Source organism: Oncorhynchus tshawytscha, linkage group LG31 (assembly GCF_018296145.1).
Source record: "Oncorhynchus tshawytscha isolate Ot180627B linkage group LG31, Otsh_v2.0, whole genome shotgun sequence".
Taxonomy (NCBI): Eukaryota; Metazoa; Chordata; class Actinopteri; order Salmoniformes; family Salmonidae; genus Oncorhynchus; species Oncorhynchus tshawytscha.
The window spans coordinates 21,185,805-21,209,609 of NC_056459.1; the positions used below are offsets into that span (position 1 = coordinate 21,185,805).

At 43.9% G+C, this 23,805-nt stretch overlaps 1 protein-coding gene across 1 annotated transcript; it reads right to left on the reverse strand.

The window, feature by feature from the left end:
* Window positions 1-9,873: 9,873 nt before the first annotated feature.
* Window positions 9,874-13,936, reverse strand: scrt1a (scratch family zinc finger 1a). The gene is made up of 2 exons (XM_024395091.1): window positions 13,158-13,936; window positions 9,874-12,112 (listed from the first exon to the last, which is right to left on the reverse strand). The coding sequence occupies exons 1-2, from the start codon at window positions 13,270-13,272 to the stop codon at window positions 11,373-11,375; spliced, it is 855 nt and encodes a 284-aa protein (XP_024250859.1). The 5' UTR covers window positions 13,273-13,936; the 3' UTR covers window positions 9,874-11,372.
* Between the last annotated feature and the right edge of the window lie 9,869 nt (window positions 13,937-23,805).

Here is a 23,805-nt window from a genome sequence, read left to right on the forward strand (position 1 = left end):
CGTGGCCCGAGGAGACGCACTGACGGTCTGGAGAGCAGGGCTGGCACCATCCATCCTGGCTGGATCCTCACCCTAGCCTGGCAGATGTGGGGAGCTGGGATGTAGCGCACCGGGCTCAGAGCACATATTGGAGAGCTGTAGCGCCGAGCTGGCACAGGACGTGCAGGGCTAGGGAGGCGCACAGGAGGCCTGGTGCGTGGGGCTGGCACAGTCTTCACCAGACGGCTAACATGCACCTCAGGACGAGAGCTGACTCAGGTGACATCAAATCGCTGACACGCTCTGTCGGGCGGATGTCGTGCCTCATGCACCAACACAGCAGCTCTCTCATTGCTCTCTCCTCCAATCTCCCCATCAACTCCTTCACAGTCTCGGCTTCGCCTCCTTTGCTCACCTCCAGTTTCACCCCATAGCCCGGGGCCTGACCAGTCCCATGATCGCCACGGTAAGCACGGGGAGTGGGCTCAGGTCTCCAACCTGACTCTGCCACACTCCCCGTGTGCCTCCCCAAAATAGAGAATAAAAGCCTCTCTATGGTCAGGGCGTGACACAAATGTTGTTTATATAGTGTATCATATGTGAAACTAAAACAACTATCAAACACTTCAGCTGTGGTGTTCCGTAAGAAATAATATCAAAGTGTGGTTTCGAGGACAAAAACACTGGGTTATTTTTCCACCGGTTCCTGGAAAATTGTTTCACGGAGTGAGAAAAACAAACTTGATGCTATGAATAGTGTTCCTATCTGATGCCACTGGTGACAACATCAGATACGGGAGGAATTAGGCAAATAGTTGATGCTGGGGATATAATATCATGCACTGATAATACCTTATCTTCTCACAGCACAACATATGCACTGACGCATCATGCATACTAATGAACTGCATTACTCATCCTAAGCAGATGTTTAGAGATCTGTACAGGACACTGGGCTATGGTGATATAGATGTGTTGTTCGTAGGACAATTATGAACCTAAATATGACTGTTATGATATTGTCCAGTGGAGTATAATCGTTAACTGATTATGAATGGCAATTGGATTTGGTGCAGTGATAGACATAATGACGTTATGTGAATAAGACTTTATGGATTTGCTATTTGACATTCAACAAGGTTCTGTGAGCTAAAGGGAGCTTACCATTTTGACAGAGTAATTCAAGGGTTTAGAACATTTAGGATAAGGTTTTTACCATGACTAAGATGACTCATATTTGTCTGTCATGTACATTGATTGCTAATAATTTGTTGGGTGCTCATAGCACTTAACATGAATTGAAAGGACTGTCTTGAGAGTTCCTTGTCTTACCTATCAATCAGTCTCTTTCGCTCTTTCTGTCTCTCTTTTGTTCTCTTTCTCTCTCTCTAGCTCTCTCTCTCTCTCTTTCTGACTCTCTCTCACTCTCTCACACACTCTCTCTGTCTCTGGCTTCCTCAGTCACTCAGTCACTCTCTCACTCACCTTGAGTCAGCAGTGTGATTGAAGGGCAGAAACAGGCCTGCCAGGATACCGGATGTGTTAGCACTCCAGCCCCAACTCTGTTACATAACACCTGTCAGAGGAAGAAGGATGAAAAACACACACACACCCCCCCCTCTCTCTCTCTTCCTCCCTTTCTCCCTCTCTTCTTTCACTCCAGGCTAGCCCTGCCTCCACTCTCCATCAAACAGTAAGCTCAAAACTCAGCTCCCTCCTTTCCATCACACACACACACATATACACGCACTCCGTCAAACACATACACAGTCAAACACTAACCCACAGTTGGCCTGCCCCCTCCTCATCTCGCGAGCCCCAAGCCCAATTACAGAGGAGCCTGTGGTGTGAGCCTGCTGTGACGCCTCGAGGACACTCCTCAACCGTCAGCTTTGAAGAGCCTCGCCGACACTGCGCCGACACCGCAACGACACGCTGTGTCACAATGAGCGACTGTTTATCTCACAGAGAGCGCCGAGGAGTAAATAGGAAATGCTTTTTCCCTCTGCATGGGATTTATAATATTTATTTATTTATCAGTACATTAAGTTTATCTCTATTCTATTGGCATTCCTCGTATCTGTCACACAACTCCAAAAGCCCCAATGAACCACCTCCCCCCTCCTTCCGCGCCATATCAATATGAATATCCTTCCTATATGCCTCGGAGTCCCATCCTCCCATACTCCTTCAGTATCTTTAAATGAGTCCCCAACACTACAGGAAAATTAGATAAGATGTGAACCCTATCCTATCTATGGCTAAAGGCCATGCTTTGTAGAACATTACTCAGCAGCTGAGCTCTTTTTCAATCAGCCAGATTTTGTCTTTAATTAGCGGAGCTCGGCTCTCAAAAGGGTTGCAGTGACATTGCAGATAGCAACAGATGGCACACTTGGCTTGTTCAGAACATACAATGAACGTCAGTCGCTCCCCACTTTGAAAATAGAAACTCAGTTGCAGTTAAAGGGCTGACTACACAGCACTGAGTGGACAACGCCTGGACTGATTGTGCTACCTGTTAAGTCATGCAGTTAAAGGGCTGACTACACAGCACTGCGTGGACAACGCCTGGACTGATTGTGCTACCTGTTAAGTCATGCAGTTAAAGGGCTGACTACACAGCACTGCGTGGACAGCGCCTGGACTGATTGTGCTACCTGTTAAGTCATGCAGTTAAAGGGCTGACTACACAGCACTGCGTGGACAGCGCATGGACTGATTGTGCTACCTGTTAAGTCATGCAGTTAAAGGTTCCAGGTTTTATCAGTGTAAGGTTGTAGAGAGGAGTGAATCTTTAAGAGAGGGTTGGACATTGAACAAGAGAGAAGAGGGAGTGGGAGGGAGAAAAGAGAGCGACAGAGAGAGAGAGACAGACATTCCAATGAATTGTTGAAAAATAACAGAAAAGTTATTGGTGAGCACTGAGCATTTCTACTAAGAACAAAGCAGACAAGCAGACAGGCAGAGATGATAGATAGATAGATAGATAGATAGATAGATAGATAGATAGATAGATAGATAGATAGATAGATAGATAGATAGATAGATAGATAGATAGATAGATAGATAGATAGATAGATAGATAGATAGATAGATAGATAGATAGATAGATAGATAGATAGATAGATAGATAGATAGATAGATAGATAGATAGATAGATAGAAGATAAGAAGATAAGAAGATAAGATAAGATAGATAAGATAAGATAGATAAGATAAGATAAGATAAGATAAGATAAGATAAGATAAGATAAGATAAGATAAGATAAGATAAGATAAGATAAGATAAGATAAGATAAGATAAGATAAGATAAGATAAGATAAGATAAGATAAGATAAGATAAGATAGAAAGATAGAAAGATAGAAAGATAGGATAGGATAGGATAGGATAGGATAGGATAGGATAGGATAGGATAGGATAGGATAGGAAAGTACAAATCTGCCACCTTGTTGCATAAAAGATGGTTAACAGTCATGAGCTGCTCCTGTTGCTGCTTGGTTGGCCTACATACAGCAGGGCCTGGGAAGTCTGCGAAGCCAAATGAATGATGTAATGTCATGAAATTGTCCGACTGAGTTCCTTAATCTCCCTTTTTGTTCACTTCACTTTCCTTCTCATCACACTGCATGTCACCTGAAAAGCCAGTCACATGAATGAGTGAGCATTGGATCAGGCCTAAGTCAGTGGTTTGTGGCTCTTCACTTCCCCAGCCCTCTTAGAACATGGTACAGATTTAGGATCTTAATTTGACCAGTATTGTCAGAGCAAAATAATCCTGCAGCAACAGGATTTTACATTTAGTCCATAATGTTGATTGATCTGTGATTAGGCAATTAGCTACATGAAAAGTGCAGTACTGTTAATAGAACCGTGTGTTAGTGCTGGTTTTCAGGGAATTTATGAAAATCGTGAAGCTCATCTGTACTTCCTGCAGTGCAGGGACATTCTCAGCAACCAAATAGTGATACAATTAAGATCCTACATCTGCAGACTAACGTTATGTCAAAATACTGACATACAGTATAGGCGTTTTACTTCTATGTCACCCAAACTGACGTATTGGATTATAGATCCCAAATGCTTCCTCTCTCAAGCAGCTTCCTGCTGTTGAATGCTTGTTGTTTATCCTCTGTATGAGTGTCACAAGAGACAGCATTGCAGTGCAGCATATACAGTATATAGCAACAGCTGGGAAAAAGTTTTTTAAAAACAGTAGCATTAAAAGTTCCCTGGCCTTTTGCGCCCCAGCAGTTACAACCCAAGGAATCCGCCTTTCACAGACTCATTTAGATCAAAGCCTGTTGTTGCAAGTCCCTGCTCTTTTCTGCTCATTGAATATGCATGATGTTTCCATTCACATGGCATGTACTGCTGTGTGGTACGGGGAGAGGAGAGGCATGGCATAGAGGGAGGGGGAGGGAATGAGGGAGGCAAATGCATCAGGCAGCCATGCTCTGTTCCGAAGCCCAGAGATGAGTCACTCTGACCTGTCACTAAGGGGCCCGGTGCCGACGCTGCCTTCCGTACACTCTCTCCCTGTTTATTAGCTAATAATACATTAATCCACCTACTGTAGGCCAGTACAATATTCTTTCTGCAATATTAAGCTGATCCACCCCTAAAATTTAAATTTAAAAATAATAATAATAATAATAACAAACACCTGTCTGTGTGCAGTAGATGTGACCTGAACCTGTTATTGTACGTTCCACAATTCCCTACTGCTCCACTTTAAACTAGTCATATGTGAAATGTCTATTTCTAACCTGACTAGCATCCACCTTTCCTGCTGTAACACCGTACAGTATGTACACGAGCAGTACCTACATTACATTTACCCTACCTTACACTCAATACTGCAGAGTGGTCTTTTCCTGACATCTCTTTGTGGGAGATAAACCCTTCATGAAATACCCTGGTCTCATACCACGCAGTGCAATGTCTGAGCAACAGGGGAGGTGATGCAGCGAGACAGAGTAGACAGCACAGGTGGCTGGTGGCACCTTAATTGGGGAGGACTGGCTCAAGGTAATGGCTGGAACGGAATCAATGGAACGGTATCAAACACATCAAGCACATCGTTTCCATGTCCTTGATACCTTTCCATTCACTCCATTCCAGCCATTAATATGAGTTGTCCTCACCAGCCTCCTGTGGTTGACAGTCACCAAGATGCAGCGAGCCCTGGTTCACTTCAGACTGATTAGGCATGCAACCCCCGGGCTAATCCAGAAGCCTCTTACACCATGGCAAATAACCAATCAAAATGAGATGACTGAGTGCAGTTTTCAGTTCATCTCTCACAATTAAGCCTCCGTGGTTCAGCGAGGAGAGGAGCATGGTTGTATCTGAAGTGTAAAGCTGGTGTAAACGTGCAGTAAAAAAAGGGGAGAGAGGGCTGAATGATGCAGATGCCGCAGCCACTGTTGAAAAATGCACATCCTGGTCTGCCTGCCTTAGCAAGCTGCTTCAGCTGCATGTCATCCAAACTGGGTCAGCACACCCCCACCCCCCCACCACCACACACACACACACACACACACACACACACACACACACACACACACACACACACACACACACACCCCCCCCACCCCCACCACACACACACACACACACACACACACACACACACACACACACACACACACACACACACACACACCCATGACGGAAGCATTTCTAATGCTTTTGGAAATATTTGCCTAGCTACAGCACTTGCCCTTTGAAAAAATGACTCTACTAAAAGGACATTGAATCTCGTTTATTAACGTTTTAAATACCCATTAATTTCTATTCAAGGCCGTATAATATAATAGCTATCCTGTGAGAATGAAGACACTATTGTATTGAGCTAAACGTGTCTGGGTGGTAGAAATACCTCAGGAGAGGAAGGAAGACAGTTCTCGGATGTGCGAGCACACAGAGTGCTAAATCGCCTTGTACGACAGAAAATAGACACACCAGTAGAGACAGATTGTGCTAAACACACCAGTTGCTACCCCTGGTATTCAGTCCAGAGACGCTTTTCACATCTCCTCCTCTCAGCTCAGATCTAAACTGAGCACAAGAAGCTCTCCTGAAGGCAAACCTGGGTTCAAACACTATTCTAAACCCTTTCTAATACTTGATCTGTGCTTTATTGAGCTTGCCGGGCTTAATGGACCAATAGAATCGTCCCAAAAACAGTCAACCCAACCCATCTGGCACTCCAGGCAGGCTAGAGCAAACGTTGAAAGTCTTTGAAAGATTTAGAATAGTATTTGAACCCTGGTGTGCTTGAAGGCTGAAGCCAGACGCCCCATAGCTGCCAGCCCAATGTGTGATTTTCCCTCCCACACTGTCACATACATGCTGCGTGTGTGTGAGTCCTGTGAGCCATTTACACACGAAACACATTCAAAACAATCTGTTTCTCCTCTAACCTGGCCATGGAAACACGCCACTGTTCTCACACCATACAGCAAATATGTCTTGTTGATGACGTCCCATCAATACGCACTGTAGGGGCAATCAAATAGTGTTTGTTTCCTTACTTTAGGACTGAAATGTGGAGAAATAGAAAAACAAACGTAAATAAATGTAATAAATGAAATGGGTAAAGTTTGATCTCTAAAATCTGTGTGTGTGTGTGCGTGTGTGTGTGACATCAGCTGAATCAACATGCATGCGGATTGGCCGACCTGCACCTGTCTGCTGTTTAAGTAATGGCTTGTGCTGATGCAGCCCTCCCAGCACAATTACCCTGCGCCTCTGGAGACAACAACAACAGCAGCAAGGCAAGCCCCCTTCTCTATCTCTCTCTTCTCCCAGCAGCACATAATGACCCTCAGGCTTAAGGGGTATTACCTCAAGCTTTACCAGGTCAAAGGTCAGCTATCTGAGGTACATCTAAGTTGAGTTAAAGACAGAGGCTGCTCCAGAGACTGACAGGGGGCCACCAATAATAATGATCAAAATAAAACATTTCAGACATTTTGATTGTCACTGCATAAATTCCCAGTGGGAGTCAGCTCTCTCTCTCTCTCTCTCTCTGTCTCTCTCTCTCTCTCTGTATCTCTCTGTATCTCTGTCTCTCTGTCTCTCTGTATCCCTCTCTCTCTCTGTCTCACACTATTTCTCTCTGTATCTCTCTCTTTCTCTCTCTCCTTCTTTCTTTCTTTCTTTCTTTCTCTCTCTCTTTCTCTCTCTCTCTCTCTCTTTCTCTGTCTAACTCTTTCTCTGTCTCACTCTTTCTCTGTCTCACTCTCTCTGTCTCTCTCTGTCTCTGTCTCTCTCTCTCTCTCCCTCTTTCTCTCGCTTTCTCTCTCTCACTCTCTGTCTCTGGCGAGCTATAGCGGCCGATGAATCTGACTGAGAGAGGCTTTGCATGCGACAGTGAAATTGATATTCCCTCCAAGTGCTGGGATGTACTCAGCCGTCCAGTGTGAGCGGACAACTGATTTACAAGAATTAATGGATTAATTTCCATAATATCGTGAGCTCGATGAATCATTTCATTAATCATGCCCTTTTCTGGGGGAACTGGCATGTGACATGACGCGAGCAGGAGTTTGATGATTAGCAATAACTTTACGGAGCCGGATAGAGCTGGGGCCGGGGCATGTGGCCCCTGTGGTGTGGGAACCATGCCAGCTAGCATAATCTCTGCATCACAGCTAGTTTAATCAAAGTGTCACTGTCTGTCGCCTTGTGGCTCGTGGCAGAGAGACAGACAGACAGAGAGAGAGACAGAGCAGGCAGAGACAGACAGAGAGAGACAGACAGACAGACAGACAGACAGACAGACAGACAGACAGACAGACAGACAGACAGACAGACAGAGGCAGGCAGGCAGGCAGGCAGAGGCAGGCAGACAGACAGACAGACAGACAGACAGACAGACAGACAGACAGACAGACAGACAGACAGACAGACAGACAGACAGACAGACAGACAGACAGACAGACAGACAGACAGGAGGAAGTGGTGGTGGGGTGAGAGATACTCTTAAATAGAGCTGGATGGATATGTGGGTTATTGCACTGGGTACGCTGCCCTTCACCTTGACAAACAAGACGGAGAGATGCCAGTGATTAGAATCTGAATCTCACAGGTTTGTGGTCTGATGGACAGTGGTGTAATACGCACACACTTTTCATCCATTTACAGAACACACACACACACACACACACACACACACACACTACTGTCAAAGTAGTGACTATAATAAGGCCCTGTATGAATCTGTATGATTGGGAATATGTGGAGCTAGTGGCATCATTATGTGGCATCATCATTAGATATTTTTTAACTGGCACACAGGCTCGGGGAGTGGTGGGGAGGCTCTGCACTTTTGGCCTTCCAGCATAATAAAGGTTGTGACTCATGATGCTGCAACACAGCTAGGGAGGAGTAGTGCACTGCTCAGTGCTCATAGGCTACTCCTGTGTCTGCATTGCTCACATTTCCTCAAACTGCACGTCAACGCACCAACCTTCCATTTCTTTCCATCACCAGCTAACCTAATAGTCTTATGCCGTAAAAGCTCTCTCCACCTCAGCTGATGGTGAAGATGATTAAGTCATCCAATGCAGCATGACTGCAAATGACCTTGACTTCTGTTTCCCCTCATGCTTCAGTTGACACACTTTTAATCAAATTGTCCATGATTCAGAACATGTAAAGCACCTATTCAAAGCCATGCCATAACATCTCTCTCTCTCTCTCTCTCTCTCTCTCTCTCTCACACTCTCTTTCTCTCTCTCTCTGTCTTTATCTTTCTCCCTTTCTCTATCTTTCCCTCTCTCCCTATCGCCCTCTCTATCTCTCTCTCTTCCCTCCATTTCATGTTTCCCCCCCAAAAAATCAAGGCAGTCTATTCTAATGAGTGTGGTGGGGGAGGTTGTGTAAGAGCGAAACATCCACATTAACTACCCAGTAATGAACCTGTTGTTTTCAGTCAATCGGCAGGAGACGCTTTGAAGCAAGCGCTTTAGAGTCGCGGATAGATAACTGCTTCAGCGGGGACCTTGGAGAAAGCCTGCAGGCTTATTCTTCCCCAGTTACCGAGCAGCATGTCTGCTCAAGGTTAAAGTCATACCGCTGACATCACCAAAACGAACCTGCTGCAGGCCTCGAAAGCAAACAATTAAACTTTAAGGGCTATTCCATTAGTAAATAAAGAGCTCTTGACCTCCGCATGATACCTCCGGCCCACTAGGCACACACTGGTTGATCAACGTGGTTTCCACCCCATTTCAAAGTGCTCAAATTCTGCTGAGTAAAATGGAAAACGGATGCGGAATTCGTTTGATTAGGCCTAGACAATTTCTTTTACATTTCAATTAGGCTACTGTAGATTTTTTGGAACGCGATAACATGTGAATTTGTGGAGAGATGTCATACATGCAGAGATTTCTTTTGAAGTCACAGTGGCCCAATTGCAAAGCCCATATTTCGGACAAACATTTATGAAAAGAGACATGGAATAAATAATTCAAGAGAAATCATTACATGATCACGTATTGTTTGGAATAAACAGTAGAAGATGTGATGAGCTCAAACTATTCCCCCCTAAATCACGTGGTGTGCAACGAAGTGTATGAAGCAGCCTCTTTGATCAACAGATGAGCGTTTTGCGTCACTTAAATCAGCCTCACAGTGTCAACAAGAGCTTTCAACGGTGCTTGTTATAGCAGAAACATGCTGTTGCATTACAGCACATGCTCCGGACGGGATCCGCTGCCATTTCAGTGTCTGAAACCTTGCACACAATCCAACACTGAATTAGTGCACAACACAGACAAACACTTCAGGAATGAACAACTTAGCCTAAACATCACACAGAACTATATTTTCTACGTATCTGATTTCTCTAAATGGTTTAGACAAACATGAACCACATCGTGTTAGATCTTTATTCATTCTTTATTATGAAGTGAGACAAAATGCCCGGTGCCATTGTGCTTTACATCGTTCAAATACTGGGCAGAAAAATCCCAGGGAAAAGAACTCCAGAAATAAGATTCATTTGATTCTTTACAGATTGTAGAAATATCATACTCATCAAAGGGTTATGTACAAGGTGTCTTGCAATAAACAGTTATTTCCCTTTGATCGGCATAGTACAAAAACAGAGGTTAGCCTATAGCTAATACAAGGCCTTTCTACCTGAATCTACTTGTTGTGCTACTATCTTTAAAAAGTTGAATTGTTCATAGTATAAGGAAGTGCTTTAATAAGATGAATGGACTTTATCGTGGCTAGAGTACGGTCATCTTATTGTGTTGATCATTCTGAGCCCTGATGCAGTGAAAGTTATCTTGTAAGTGACCCCTAAACTTACTTGTCCACCTGTGAGAGATGTGATATGGGGTAGTGTCGCCGTCGTTTGGGCCTCTGGCGTTCATTCCACAGACTTGGTGGTGAGATGTTCTGGATTGCTTGGAACTATTTTTAGATCAGCACCAGAAGTCTACGTTCTAAGACTAAGATAAATACGAGGCAGGCAGTGCATAACCGTTTACAAAAGGACCTCTCCCTATCCCACCCCATGGGCTTATCCATTCAATACTACACTCACTGGCGTTTCCCTGATAGGCCTATTCCATGTTTGTATGACTACTAGAGGACTGGATAAAAGGATGATGTGTGTTGAAAATGTCATAGTTATTACTCATTTATGTTTTACAAATACCATGCATTATTGCTCTATAGTTCTTTATGGTGAGACTCCCGAGAAATATTACCGACAGATTACATCTAGATTTTGGCGAAAATCCTAAACTTCATAAAATTGGCATAGATTTCATTATCATCGTTTTTTGCATGCAATATGTTTATAAAGTGGCGAACAAAAATAAGAGGATATTTAGAAAGTGGCAAATGCTTTGGCATATTCATGACGAAGGCTTGCAAAACAATACTAAATTAAAGTGCAAATGAAGATTCTACACAAAATGTAAGTAAAAAATAAATAAAGTAATAGGTAAATAGAGAAATAAATAAAGTAATAGGTAAATAGAGAAATAAGTGAATTCATAAATAGGTTTACCTCACTACTGAACACTTTTGTGGCCATTGGCAGCAATACAATATTGGCCAATACTTAAAAAAGGTTTGACCTTTTAAATTAAGACATTTTCAATGTTCTGCGAGTTTGGCAAACACATTAAATTTCGACTCATAATAGTTGAATAAGTTGTTGTTGTTATAACGATCAAGGGTGGATAGCCCATGGAAAAAAGTTTGGGCAAGCTACATGCGTAATCCAACATTTCCTTAGTGATGCTGTTTGCTGCAGTAGTGGATAAAACCTGTGCTGTCACCATGGAACAGGTTGTCTAGGGAATAGTATAGGGATGCCGTTGGAAGAAGTTTCATCATGTGTTCATGGATACTATACAAGTCAGTCGTCAATGGAGCTCATAGGTGAGAACTCTCCCTTAAAGCAGGCGGACTCATAGTGCTTGTTCAGGTAGGACTTTAAAGCAAAGGTCTTGTCGCATCTCTTGCACTTGTAGTGCTTGAAAGCAGAGTGCGTCTGCATGTGAGCGCGGAGGTTGGAGCGGTCGGCGAACGCCTTTCCGCAGTGTGCGCATCCAAAGGGCTTCTCGCCAGTGTGTGACCGCATGTGTCCCTGCAGCAGCCAAGGTCTACTGAAGGCCTTGCTACATATGTCACACTTGTGCTTGAGGTCGTGGGTGAGCAGATGCATGGCCATGGCAGGCATGGACACGTACACCTTCCCACAGGTGGGGCACTTCTTGGCCATCTTGCTCTCTAGGCTACGGTGGGTCTGCTTATGCCGGCTCAAGTTGGAGGACGTGGCGTACGTCTTTCCACACTCGTTGCACGTGTGACGCTGTATGGTCCTGGGGCTGCTGATGGCTTTTCTCCTCGACCTTCCGTCAGTGATGAAGAAGGCGTCTACGGTGTAGCCCTCGCTTACGGCGGTGTCCCCGTTGATGTATCCGGAGGAGATCTCGGACTGGGGACTGTCAGGCTGGTCCGAGTCCGGTGCTCCGTAGTCACTGTGGATGCCGTCGCTGTGGATGCCATCGTAGATGGGGCTGGGAGAGGGGACTTTAATGCCATTGTCACTTTCACCGTCATAGACAGACGGGGTCATGTAGTCACTGATGTACCCTATAGCATTGAAAAGAACAAAAAACTGATTTAATTATTTGTGTGATGAGGCCTACTGATTACACATTGGGTGGATTCTGGGCGCTTTATTCATGTTAATTGATGCAACAGTGCCATTCTGCCAAGTTGTAGGGCTTAATTTCTGACTCACAGCGCGTTAGCTCTGCAGCCTATTATTTCAGTAATTTACAGTTCCAACAGAGGTGGGTTGAAAGACGTTGACTTCTTTTGAAGGTCTTTTTCTACATCACTCCACCCCAAAAAAATCAATATCTCTCTATTTCAATTAGTGTGCTAACCCATTTAACGACAAAGGCGGGAGGGGAATAATATCACTTCAGTAAGCCTATTATTGCATTTGCCGTTCTGACAAAGATCTCAGAATATAGGTCGATGTGCACCACTGAACGTATACATAGCCTGCACTTACATCCAGGGCTATAGGTTACTCCATGACCAAGAGATAGGAACACGCATGAATAATCTATAAAATGTACTTCTGGACAAAATACAGTCTGGTTATTCAAGTATGCGAGTACGCTCACTGTATGTTTTAAAGAGCGTAAATAATGTCTTAGAATATGATCGTTCGTTTAAAAGACCTACAGACACTCTCTCCCTCCCTTTTGTATGTCTGTCTCCGTGTGTGGCTATGGTAGTGGGCTTGTAATAATTATCCAAAAGGGATACATTATAACTCAGTATTCTAATCTACGGTGTCTTGCAAATGTTGTACACTTGTGGGTTGATGCAGCTCAATTGGGGTTTAACCTTGTGTGCTCCGCTGTAGAGCACTTGAAATATCACTGCCTCGGAAAATGTGCAGAGTCGACAAAAATACAACATGTGACTGTGTTGGATACAATGTGACCGCGGGTCAGCGAAGCTCGATGTGCAACAAGCTATCTGCACGCACACAGGCTACAGTCAACACTTAATAGGCTATACACATATAAGACCAAACAAAATATGATAAAACATTGTCTACGCAGATAAAAGACAGTGTAGCCTATTAACTTAAAGTAACAGGTAATAACAGGTTTACCTTTTTCATGAAAGCGGAGGCTGAGGTCGGACCTCACTCTACCATAATGGTTCTCCAGATCAGCAGATGAGAAATCATCGAGCTTAACCTTTTTGACCAGAAAAGATCTTGGCATTTTTCCACTTTGAACAAAATAACACTCGTCCGGTGGTTAAGTCTATCACTCCTCATGCAGTGCTGAGGAAAAGGGGCTGTATAGACGGGCGGAATCGCTTCTTCGGTTCGTCGATTTGTGTGTGATCAGATGCCAGCACAGGGGGAAAAGCCTGAGTGAGACCCCTTCCGAATCCTCACGCTGCTACTCCTTGTTGAGCTGCTGATTTTCGTGCGGCAGCGCCTTGTTCCGCTGGTCAGAAATGCAACTTCAGCACTGGATAGTTCCCTTTCAGTGCTGCGCGCCTGTATAGGCAGGCAGGCAGGCTTCAGCACTGGACAGCACACCCGCAGCAAGAGATCCGTTCTTTCGCTCTTCTCTCTTTCTTCCTTCCTCGTGCAGCTGTCCCCAGTCTTCTTACAGTTTGACCGTAGAAAATAGGCTGGTAACTGCTTCCAGGATTTGGCTGGTTTTGAACTTCAGAGAGTATATCACAGCCCCCACGTTAATATTTGCCACTCATTGTATAAATAATCACAAAAAAGCCACATAGATGAAAACGCTTTGTCTCAGCATTAGCTCCGGCTCTCTCCCCTTTCTCTCTTTCTCTGTCCTGCACTCTGTGAAGGTCTTGGGCTTTCTGAAGTCTGTTGATCAGCTGTTGGGATTTATATGGCTGCGATCAGGTGGGAGATGGAGATGGAAGTGCCTAATTTAATCCGCTAACAAAAAAAATCTCCCGGGACCAACATTGGACTAGGATGATTTATTGATTTGGTGAGTCGTCCACGATTTCTCTTTTTTTTTTCGTGTATAACAAATTGTCATGTTTTATCATGATGGTGACTATTATACTTTTTTTTGTAAATCATCACAGTAAATGCTAAACTATGACAAGGAAATCAAATCGAAATCAAATGAAAGTTTATTGGTCGCAAACACAGTAGATGTTATAGAGGGTGCAGGGAAATACTTGGTTACGTTTCTTAACAGTACAGTAGAAATGGCAAACAACAACATGAATAATAATGCAAAAGAAGAAAGAAGTAATCCCTAATGTTAGGATGAACCCGAATATCACTGTAACAGTCATCCAAATTCAATCTATGCGTATATACACTAGAAATATACTGATAATGATATAGAATAATCGTAGGCTATAGGATATTTTTGTGTGTTATTGTAGGATTTCATTTGTGCTATATTTTCTAACTAACACATTAAACATTAAACACTAAACATTGAGCATGTTTAGGCTCCTTTTTTAGGGGACAGTAAGTTATCGTAAATTCATTTTTATTTGCCCAGTATATATAAGCTTTGGAGTTCGATGTTTGAAAAAGAAAAGACTGCATCTTCTACCACTTTCACAAAATCTACCCACTCGCTTAATGTTTTCAAACCAACGCTGACGCTAACCACACAACCAAAGACTGGATGTGGCTGGAGGCTTGCAGGTTACTCTTTTACATCACACCCTGTAAACCAATAGTGTTCTTTTTATGCAAATCACAGGAGCTGTGTACCAGAAGGTCCTTTTCCTCAATGATTCCTGTAGGAGCCATATGTGCGCAATTAACGGGATCCAGGAGCAATAGTATCCTTGGTTGTTTGACATGGTGTTCTTTTTGTTCTTTACTGCAGCAGGATGCCTTTGTGTTTGTATCAGTGCCCAGCTAGTCCCCCGCTTACACTGTGCCATAGTATGGGTCAAATGTGCACTGCAGTCCGGATATGATATACAAGTTTTCATACGACTTTAATAATAAGCATAGGCTACGCACATATTCGGTTACCACTATTGCCTATACTGTAGGCTATGCTTACCTTCGACAGAAATAGGCATACTGTAAATATAGGTTTACTTTCGTCAGAATGAAATAAGCACAATCTGTCTATTTTATGTGTGAAGGTTATTGTTTTTATTGTATTATTTCTTAGCCTCGGGGATATAGCCTATGCTTTTCATGCTGATGATAGCAGTTCATAACTACTGCAGATTCACTCCTGACCCTGTCTAGCACACCATATAGAGAGGACTATAAACAACAAAGCCGCTATCCACAACACCGCGGAAACAGGGCATAAAATCACCTTGTTTTGCGGTTAACAAACTCCACCGTACCCTGAGGATAGTCATGAGGGGGTGGCCTGGCTTGTTTATGGAACGGTAGAAAAAAAGACAAGAGAGAACAGTCTATTCTGCTTGCTCCTCGCACGGAATATTCCCTGGAACTGCTGAGTTCAGCTGAAAAAGGCTGGAAAAAATATAGAAGCTCGTGCGCCTGTCATTTGCATAATAATAGTCTGGGATGTTGCTGCAACACCCAAACGTCTTGACGGAACGCAAAACAAAAGGACTCGTTGAAATTTCATTCTCTCATGTGAGTTTTAAACAAGATATATTAAAATGAACTAGTTTTGCTATTCTGCGAATATAAACAGAATGCCTCATGTACCGTTGTGCAGAGGACAAAGAGAAGGTCAAGTTGCTTGTGGCTTGAGGTGTTAGTCAAAATAGAGATACGTTAGATAGATAGGCAAGGCACCTGCATTCTCTCCAGCGATATGGTTGATCCCTCTAGGAGATGCCAAATGAATCCTAATTAAAATCCAGAACTTTTTAAACAGCAGATGCTCAGGCAGTCATGTCAATGTGCACAGTGCAAAGCAGAACATTAGTTAGTCAGTGTAGCAACCTGGTGGAGGAAGGAAATTACTCCACAGCAAGGAGCTCAAGTCAATCATTTGATTTCTCTATAATCATTGGAAATTCAATGACAAATGTATGGCTTGTGTTAACAAATTACCAATGGTTTCTTACCAAATGGCACCCTACTCCCTAAATAGTACAGTTCTTTTGACCATTATGGGCCCTGGTTAATAGTAGTGCACTATATAGGGAATAGGGTTTCATTTGGGACATAGATAATGTTACTGGATCCAGCTGAACACAATAGATTTTAGGGCGAGATGACCATGGCTGGGACTATGTACACCCAACCACCCATATCCTATTTATTTCCCTTAGTCTTAATGTGGTCATTTGCATCACATTGTTAGTTGTAAACAACACAACTCAGAAAGTGCTTAATCTTCCAAGTCAGTTCTTCATTACAAAGATAAGAGGATTTGTTTTCGCACTTTTTATAAGTGGGTGAGAGGAGCTCTCTAAGCCCAATTATCTGCTATAAATCCAGGCCTTGGGATTTCGCACAACTTCCTCTCTGAACAGCTAACCCTTAATTGTCCAGCCTAACGAGAGAAAACACACAGCACGTTGCTGTTAATTAAACACAACTTCTACAACAATAACATTACAACAACATTGCAATAACATTACAATAACATGATGTAATTTCCCTCAAGTCCATGCCATCCATCACCTGTCTACCCCCCAGTTTGTCCCTCGGACTCTCTCCTATATGCATTATAATCTGGTCCACCCACCACCACCACCACCACCACTCCCTCCACCTAACCCCTCTCCACCCCTGCTCCACCTCCCCTCCCTGGGCTTTGTCCCCACCTGGACTCGCTCCTGTATGCATTTTCATCATCTGGTCCACCCACCACCCCCTCCACTCGACCCATCTCCACCCCAGCTCCACCTCCCCTCCCTGGGCTTGGTCCCCACCTGGACATGGTTGATGTGGTCCTGGTCCTGGGAGAGAAGGCAGCTGCAGAGCCTGTCTGGCCTGCCCGTCTGCCTGCCACTACCCTATGCAGGCATGGCAGCTGGATGTAAGCACGGGCCAGGACAGCAGCACCACCTTGATGGAGTGGTGGGTGTGTGGTGGTTGAGGCCCACGGCTGTTTAATGAGAGATGTGCGTGTGTGTGTGTGTGTGTGTGTGTGTGTGTGTGTGTGTGTGTGTGTGTGTGTGTGACATATTAATGATAGACTCAGCTGACTGGTCCATAGGTGAATTAACACGATATGTATATTGATACAGTCGGTTCATGATGTACTATATGGTGATACCCTAATAACTTATGAAGTATATTAACAACATCACTAAGCAAACAAAACATAGTTTTTGGGGAGAACACCTGCTATTAAATATGAGGTCCATCGAAGGTCTAGCACACAGGTTGCCTACTGTTATGGGGAAATGAATGATCCCGAATTAGCATATTCAGACAGCTTTATTATGGTGGATATAAGTACTGAACTATAGATATACTAATCACACTTTGTAACTGAAATGTCATCTATGGATTTGTCCCAAATGGCACCCTATTGACTATTTAGTGAGCTACTTTAGACCAGAGCCCATTTGGTATGCGACCTATGTCATTATTTATAAGATAAGGACAGCTACCTCCTCTACCAAAGCATTGAGTCATCCCTACAGCCCCCACTAACGCATGGTATTAATGCTTATAGATACCACTGCCACCTCAATAAGCAATAAGACTGATAAACATTCAGCCTTAAAATCTCAACAGAAAATATCCCTTCCATTGGCAGACAACAGAATTGTATGGGCCAGTAATGCAGACTTCGTCAGCTCTATAGGTCAGTAAAGGGAATCATGAAACATTAGATGCTATTGTGTGTTCTCCCAACATGAAATTGTGCTGAATTCTTTGCTTTGGGTAAAGTGACTTACCCTCCCTCTCACCCATGCAGGTATTATACTGTATAGCTCGAGAGGTGGAATTGGTCCTCTAATGCATGTTAAAACATATAGATTTCATAAATCTGTAACAGAGGAAAAGTTAGTGCCAGACATCCTAAATCGTGAATGACTTTAGGATTGGAGCTGGGAATAGTTGTAGAGGTTTATAAATGTAATGTAAAGATAGTGTAGCCATCATGCTTCAGAAGCCATCTGTACAATGGACAGCTTCATCAGAGACAAATAACACGTCAGCAGAACTATTTACAATGACAGAGAATCCATATGTGAATCCCTCCTTTAATACCTGTGAATATTTGGATGATGACGCCAGGCCAAAATATTACATTGTTTCCAAATATACACAAATAAAATTGAGTTCACACTGTCTTTGTAAAAAATAAATTAAATAAAAAAATCTTCTGAGAGATCTTGTCTCTTTCCTTTGTCTTTGTTTCTTTTTAAAGCGGTGTTGCTGCTCTGTCCCTGTTGCCTTACATCGTGATTCTATAAGACTTAAGGCCTATAGCAGCCATGCATCAGCCTCTGTCTGGGGGTTCACTGTAGGGTTGAAGTAGATTGCTTTCAGACTATAGGAAGCCTATGTGTGCCAGTGAGGTGCTGCAGTGAGCAGGCTGCAGAGTAGAGGACACATTCATTTACCTCAGAGTGGTACCTGAAGATTTCCCCGGCAGAAAATACACTCTCTGCTTTACCAGCGCTGACAAACGTTCCCTTCCGTTGATCTATTATGAGTTGTATTACAACCAAGGTAAAAGTGCAAATGGCACATATACACAGCTTTTCAGTCATTTCCAGACAGGTATTTAATAGCTCAAGATGGCGCTGTATTTATTGTCCTGTACGTGTTAAGTGAACAAACTATTTCAAACCTTATCTGTTTATGATAATGGGGTGCAGGGGCATATTATCCTGTGGGTAACGTATTGCATATCAAGCAGTCTAGACTCTGTCTATCTAGGCTGATCATATGGGTTTCATCCCACACAACACATGCGTCCTGTCTGCCAGGGGTGTGACTGCCAGGTTCCCCATCTCATCCATCACCTCAGCGCCCTGAAGATGGGGGTACGGTACCCCCTGCTGGGGCCCCCTCTGACCTCTCACCCGCTGACCCCCGTGCATGAATGGTCATTAGAACTGATCTACAAGGAGTGGGCGGGGGGGTTATTGTGTGTGTGTGTGTGTGTGTGTGTGTGTGTGTGTGTGTGTGTGTGTGTGCATGTGTGTGGTGTCAACTTATGTGTGTGTCTCCCATTACTCCATGTCCACCCATCCCAAACGGCCACCACAGTGATATGCATAGCGGCTCACATATGGGTCTTCTCTGGAGAAAATCACCTATCAGTCTAATCTGGGCCAGTCTGGAGACTGGGGCGACATTCATCTTATTTGTCATAACCCGTCTCTGGGGATGGGACCTCCACCAGCCCCCCTACCCCTACTGTTTGGGGGGCTTCCACAGACCCCCTGTATCTCACACTGCCAGGGCCTGAACCTAATTAGATGTGAAAGTTAAAGAAGCTGAAATGGGGACAAAGACAACATTATGCAGATTCATGTTTGATTTAGATTTAGTTCCATTTCCACCCCTTTTTCCTTCGACTTTCAGTTCTGTTTTTGTCATGAAAAATAAAAAGCGTTTGTGAAAGAAAGGCTGAGTCTAACACTGCAAGAGAACCTTGGTGTTTGATGGTTAAATGATTGCTGTTTAAGACGTTTTTCTGGCAGGGCTTTAGTAGTGCTGCCATACTGAGACCAGTGAGAACCTCAGCTATATGAAATACATTAAAGATGACTACAGTGCAACGTATGGAAATTAAACTGGCAAAAATCTAAGAAAGATCAAATACATTTCTGTGAATTGCAACAGTGCAGTTTCTCAAAACATCTTATAGCCAGTCATAGTCTGTCACATAATATCGAGATGAAAATACTGAGATTTTAAGATAACGAACAAGGCACCAAAAGCTTGTTGAGAGACACTGTTGACTATCGCCCACTTATAAGTGACGATTCTTAATCTCCGGGCTCTTCTGACCTTTAATTACCAGCCACACAACACAACATCCACTAACTCCTCTTATCAGACAGAAAAAGGCCTCTCTGCATCATTATATCAGTGTGAAAGCAAGAGCACAGCTAGATGACACACACACACACACACACATACACACACACACAGCCATTGTCATTAGCCTGAGATGGAGAGAGAGAGAGATAGAGAGAAAGAGAGAAAGAGAGCAAGAGAGAGAGAGAGAGAAAGAGAGAGAGAGAAAGAGAGAGAGAGAGAGAGAGAGAGAGAGCAAGAGAAACATCCAGTCCATCGACGCTCTTAATGAAGACCACATCAAGAGATTAGAATAAAGAAAGGCCAAGTGGTAAATTGAGAGTACATATTTGGAGCTGGGAACTCTAACCTGTTTTACATAGAGCATGTCACCAGGGGAATCGAACCAGATTAGCATTTTTATTGCTCGAGCAGAAAGCTCCGTGCAGCCAGCCAGCAGTACCCACCCCTCCCCTTTCCACCCCTCCCAGGCAGGGCCCTGGGCATGGAACCTGGAACTTGGAACATAGAACCTGGAACCTAGAACCTGGAACTTGCATGGAACCTAGAACCTAAAGCTGGAACCTGCATGGAACCTGGAACCCGGAACCTGGAACATAGAACCAAGAACCTGGAACCTGAGACCTAAAACCTAGAACCTGGTACTTGGAACCCCGAACCTGGAACATAGAACCTGGAACCTAAAACCTGGAACCCAGAACCTGGGACTTTGTGAGGCATGCCTCACTGCAGTGTCACCTGTTCTCTGATTTCTCAGCAGCTACACAGCACGTCTGTCTCGGTCATAGAGAGGAGGGGAGAGCAGCGCCTGGCTTAAAGTAAAAAATGTACCGCTGCTCTGTGTGTGGAGAGGTGTGGTTATTTGTGTTCACATTTTTACGGGTATGAAAGTGTTTAGATTTTTTTCTGGTGTGTGTGTGTGTGTGTGTGTGTGTGTGTGTGTGGGGGGGGGGGTGGGTGCCTGTCTGTCTGCCTGCCTGCCTGCCTCCCTGCCTGTGTGCGTGCATGCCAAAATAATACACATCCTTCACACTTTTCTGTAAACAAAAAGATAACCCTCCTGTATAAAACGTGTGAATGAAATGAATATGTGTGTGACTCAAAGGGCTTTGGCACAGAGGCTGTGCAACATCATCAGTCAAGACAAATCCAATGGGGGAGAATGGAGGGGTCTTAACAGAACTGCAGAACTGAGTCTGAGCCCAAGGCAGCGTCAACCCTTCAAATGAAAGGACAAACACACTCTGTAACAGCGTGTTGTCAACACGGGGAAGAGTACACATCAGCGTGTGAGCAACAGTTTTTTCCAGCCTGCCTCACTCTATTTGTTCCGCTTTTCGCTCCTCCATTCCTTTTGGAATCACACAAGGCTGCCGAGGGGCTTCAGTGGGGGAGATGGAAGGAGAGAGGAGCGAACGATGCGGCGGCGCTATCAGATTCCGCTCTGCTTGGCTATTTTCAATTAGTCAGCTTCTTCCCTTCCAGACCTTTATTGCCTCCTCTCTCTCCTCCGACACCACCTGAGGAAGACACCATGTGGAATTCTATTAGGTGTGCAGCTCGTTTTCAGCCAATCAGACGTGGCCGTTCGCCCACTTCTTTATTTTTCGCCCACAATTCTTTATTATTGTTGCTCTCAGGTTCTTTGTCAGTGAAATGGGTTTAGGGATGGGAGGTGAGGTGGAGGCTTGACTATTTAGTTCAGCTCCGATGAGCCTCATGTTCTTCTACTAGGCAGTCAAACAGCTCTTTCTCTGTCTCTCTGTCTCTCTCTCTCTCTGTCTCTCTCTGTCTGTCTCAATCTCTCTCTCTCTGTCTCTCTCTCTGTCTGTCTCAATCTCTCTCTCTCTGTCTCTCTCTCTGTCTGTCTCTCTGTCTGTCTCGCTGTCTCTCTCTGTCTGTCTCAATCTCTCTCTCTCTCTGTCTCTCTCTCTGTCTGTCTCTCTCTCTCTGTCTGTCTCTCTGTCTGTCTCTGTCTCTCTGTCTGTCTCTCTCTGTTACTCCCTCTGTCTGTCTCACTCTCTGTCCGTCTCTCTCTCTGTCTGTCTGTCTCTGTCTCTCTCTCTGTATCTCTCTCGCTCTCTGTCTCTATCTCTGTCTGTCTGTCTGTCTCTTTCTCTCTTCTCTCTGTCTCTTTCTGTCTCAATATCTCTCCCTCCACTACTCAGTAGTCAGCGGTGGTTTGTGCAGCGAGAGCCAATCTCATTATCCTTATTATTAGAGTCTAAGTGTCAAGAGGCAGACATCAGATACAAAGGAATGGGGGCGTAGGTGGCGGATAACTGATAACCTCTCTCTCTCTCTCTCTCTGTATCTCTCTCTCTCTGTATCTCTCTCTGTATCTCTCTCTCTCTCTCTGTATCTCTCTCTCTCTCTCTCTCTCTCTCTGTATCTCTCTCTCTCTCTGTATCTCTCTCTCTATCTCTCTCTCTCTCTCTCCCTCCCTCCCTCCCTCCCTCTCCCTCTCCCTCTCCCTCTACAAGAAGAATTGAGGGTGAGAGCTCGATGGCCTATCACCAGCCCTGTTCACTCCGTGTTGTTGTTATTAGGACTTGGGAGTGCATTAGGGCTAACAGGAGACCATATTATGAGACATAAGGACCTACAGAGGGTTACTATAACTGCTCGTCATCTGTCAGGCTGTGTATGGGTCTAATATCTTACAACCTACAGGGATAGATGAAGTAGTAGTACACCAAAGTGTCATGCAGATGACATTTCATTTACAGTGTTTTTAATGAGAGCAATTCATTAGTACTGGAAGAAAATAATGAAGGTGTCTATTACGTGTGTAATTATTTTACTAGTGTAATGGTGTATTTATATTACCTTATCTCATGTTGACTCAAAACATTTCACATAATCCTGTACCAGTCACCAAAGCACTTTGTTTCCATCAAATCAAAATCCCTCCATTGGTCAATTCAATCAGGGCCCTTTTTGTCTCTTTCCCCGTTTGAATTGTCCTACCCCTGTATTGTCCTAGCTTCCTCCAGAGGGTCTTTGTGTTGTGTTCCACTGTATCCAGACTGGTCTCATTGACTAGACGTAACATAGTAAACATAAATCCGGGACACTAAAATTAGTATGACATTTGACATTTGGTATGGTTACAATAGACAGAAGGCTAAACTAAAGGTGGTTGTCGGGGTGGATGTGTGGACATATAACGCAAACGTCTACCCTAACCTTAACCTTAACCCTTTAAGTTAACCCTTCCTCTAAAATGAACCCAACTCCTAACCTTAACCCATAACCCCTAGCCAGCTAGCTAACGTTAGCATTAGCCACTTAGCCATCCTTAGCTAACATTAGCCACAACAAAGTTGAACATATTGTACAAATGGCCATTCGTAACATATCATACGTATTGTAATATGTAACATATCATATGAAATGGATGATGGACATCCACAAATAAATACATGTACATACCATACAAAATGCAAAATACAATGGCAAGAAAAAGTATGTGAACCCTTTGGAATTACCAGGATTTCTGCATAAATTAGTCATAACATTTGATCTGATCTTTATCGAAGTCACAACAATAGACAAACACAGTGTGCTTAAACTAATAACACACACATTGTATTTCTTGTCTATATTGAATACATCATTTAAACATTCACAGTGTAGGTTGGAGAAAGTATGTGAACCCCTAGGCTAAGGACTTCTCCGAAAACTAATTGGAGTCAGGAGTCAGCTAACCTGGAGTCCAGTCAATGAGACTAGATTATAGATGTTGGTTAGAGCTGCTCTGACCTATACAAAACACTCACAAATTGTGAGTTTGCTATTCACAAGGAGCATTGCCTGATGTGAACCAGGCCTGGAA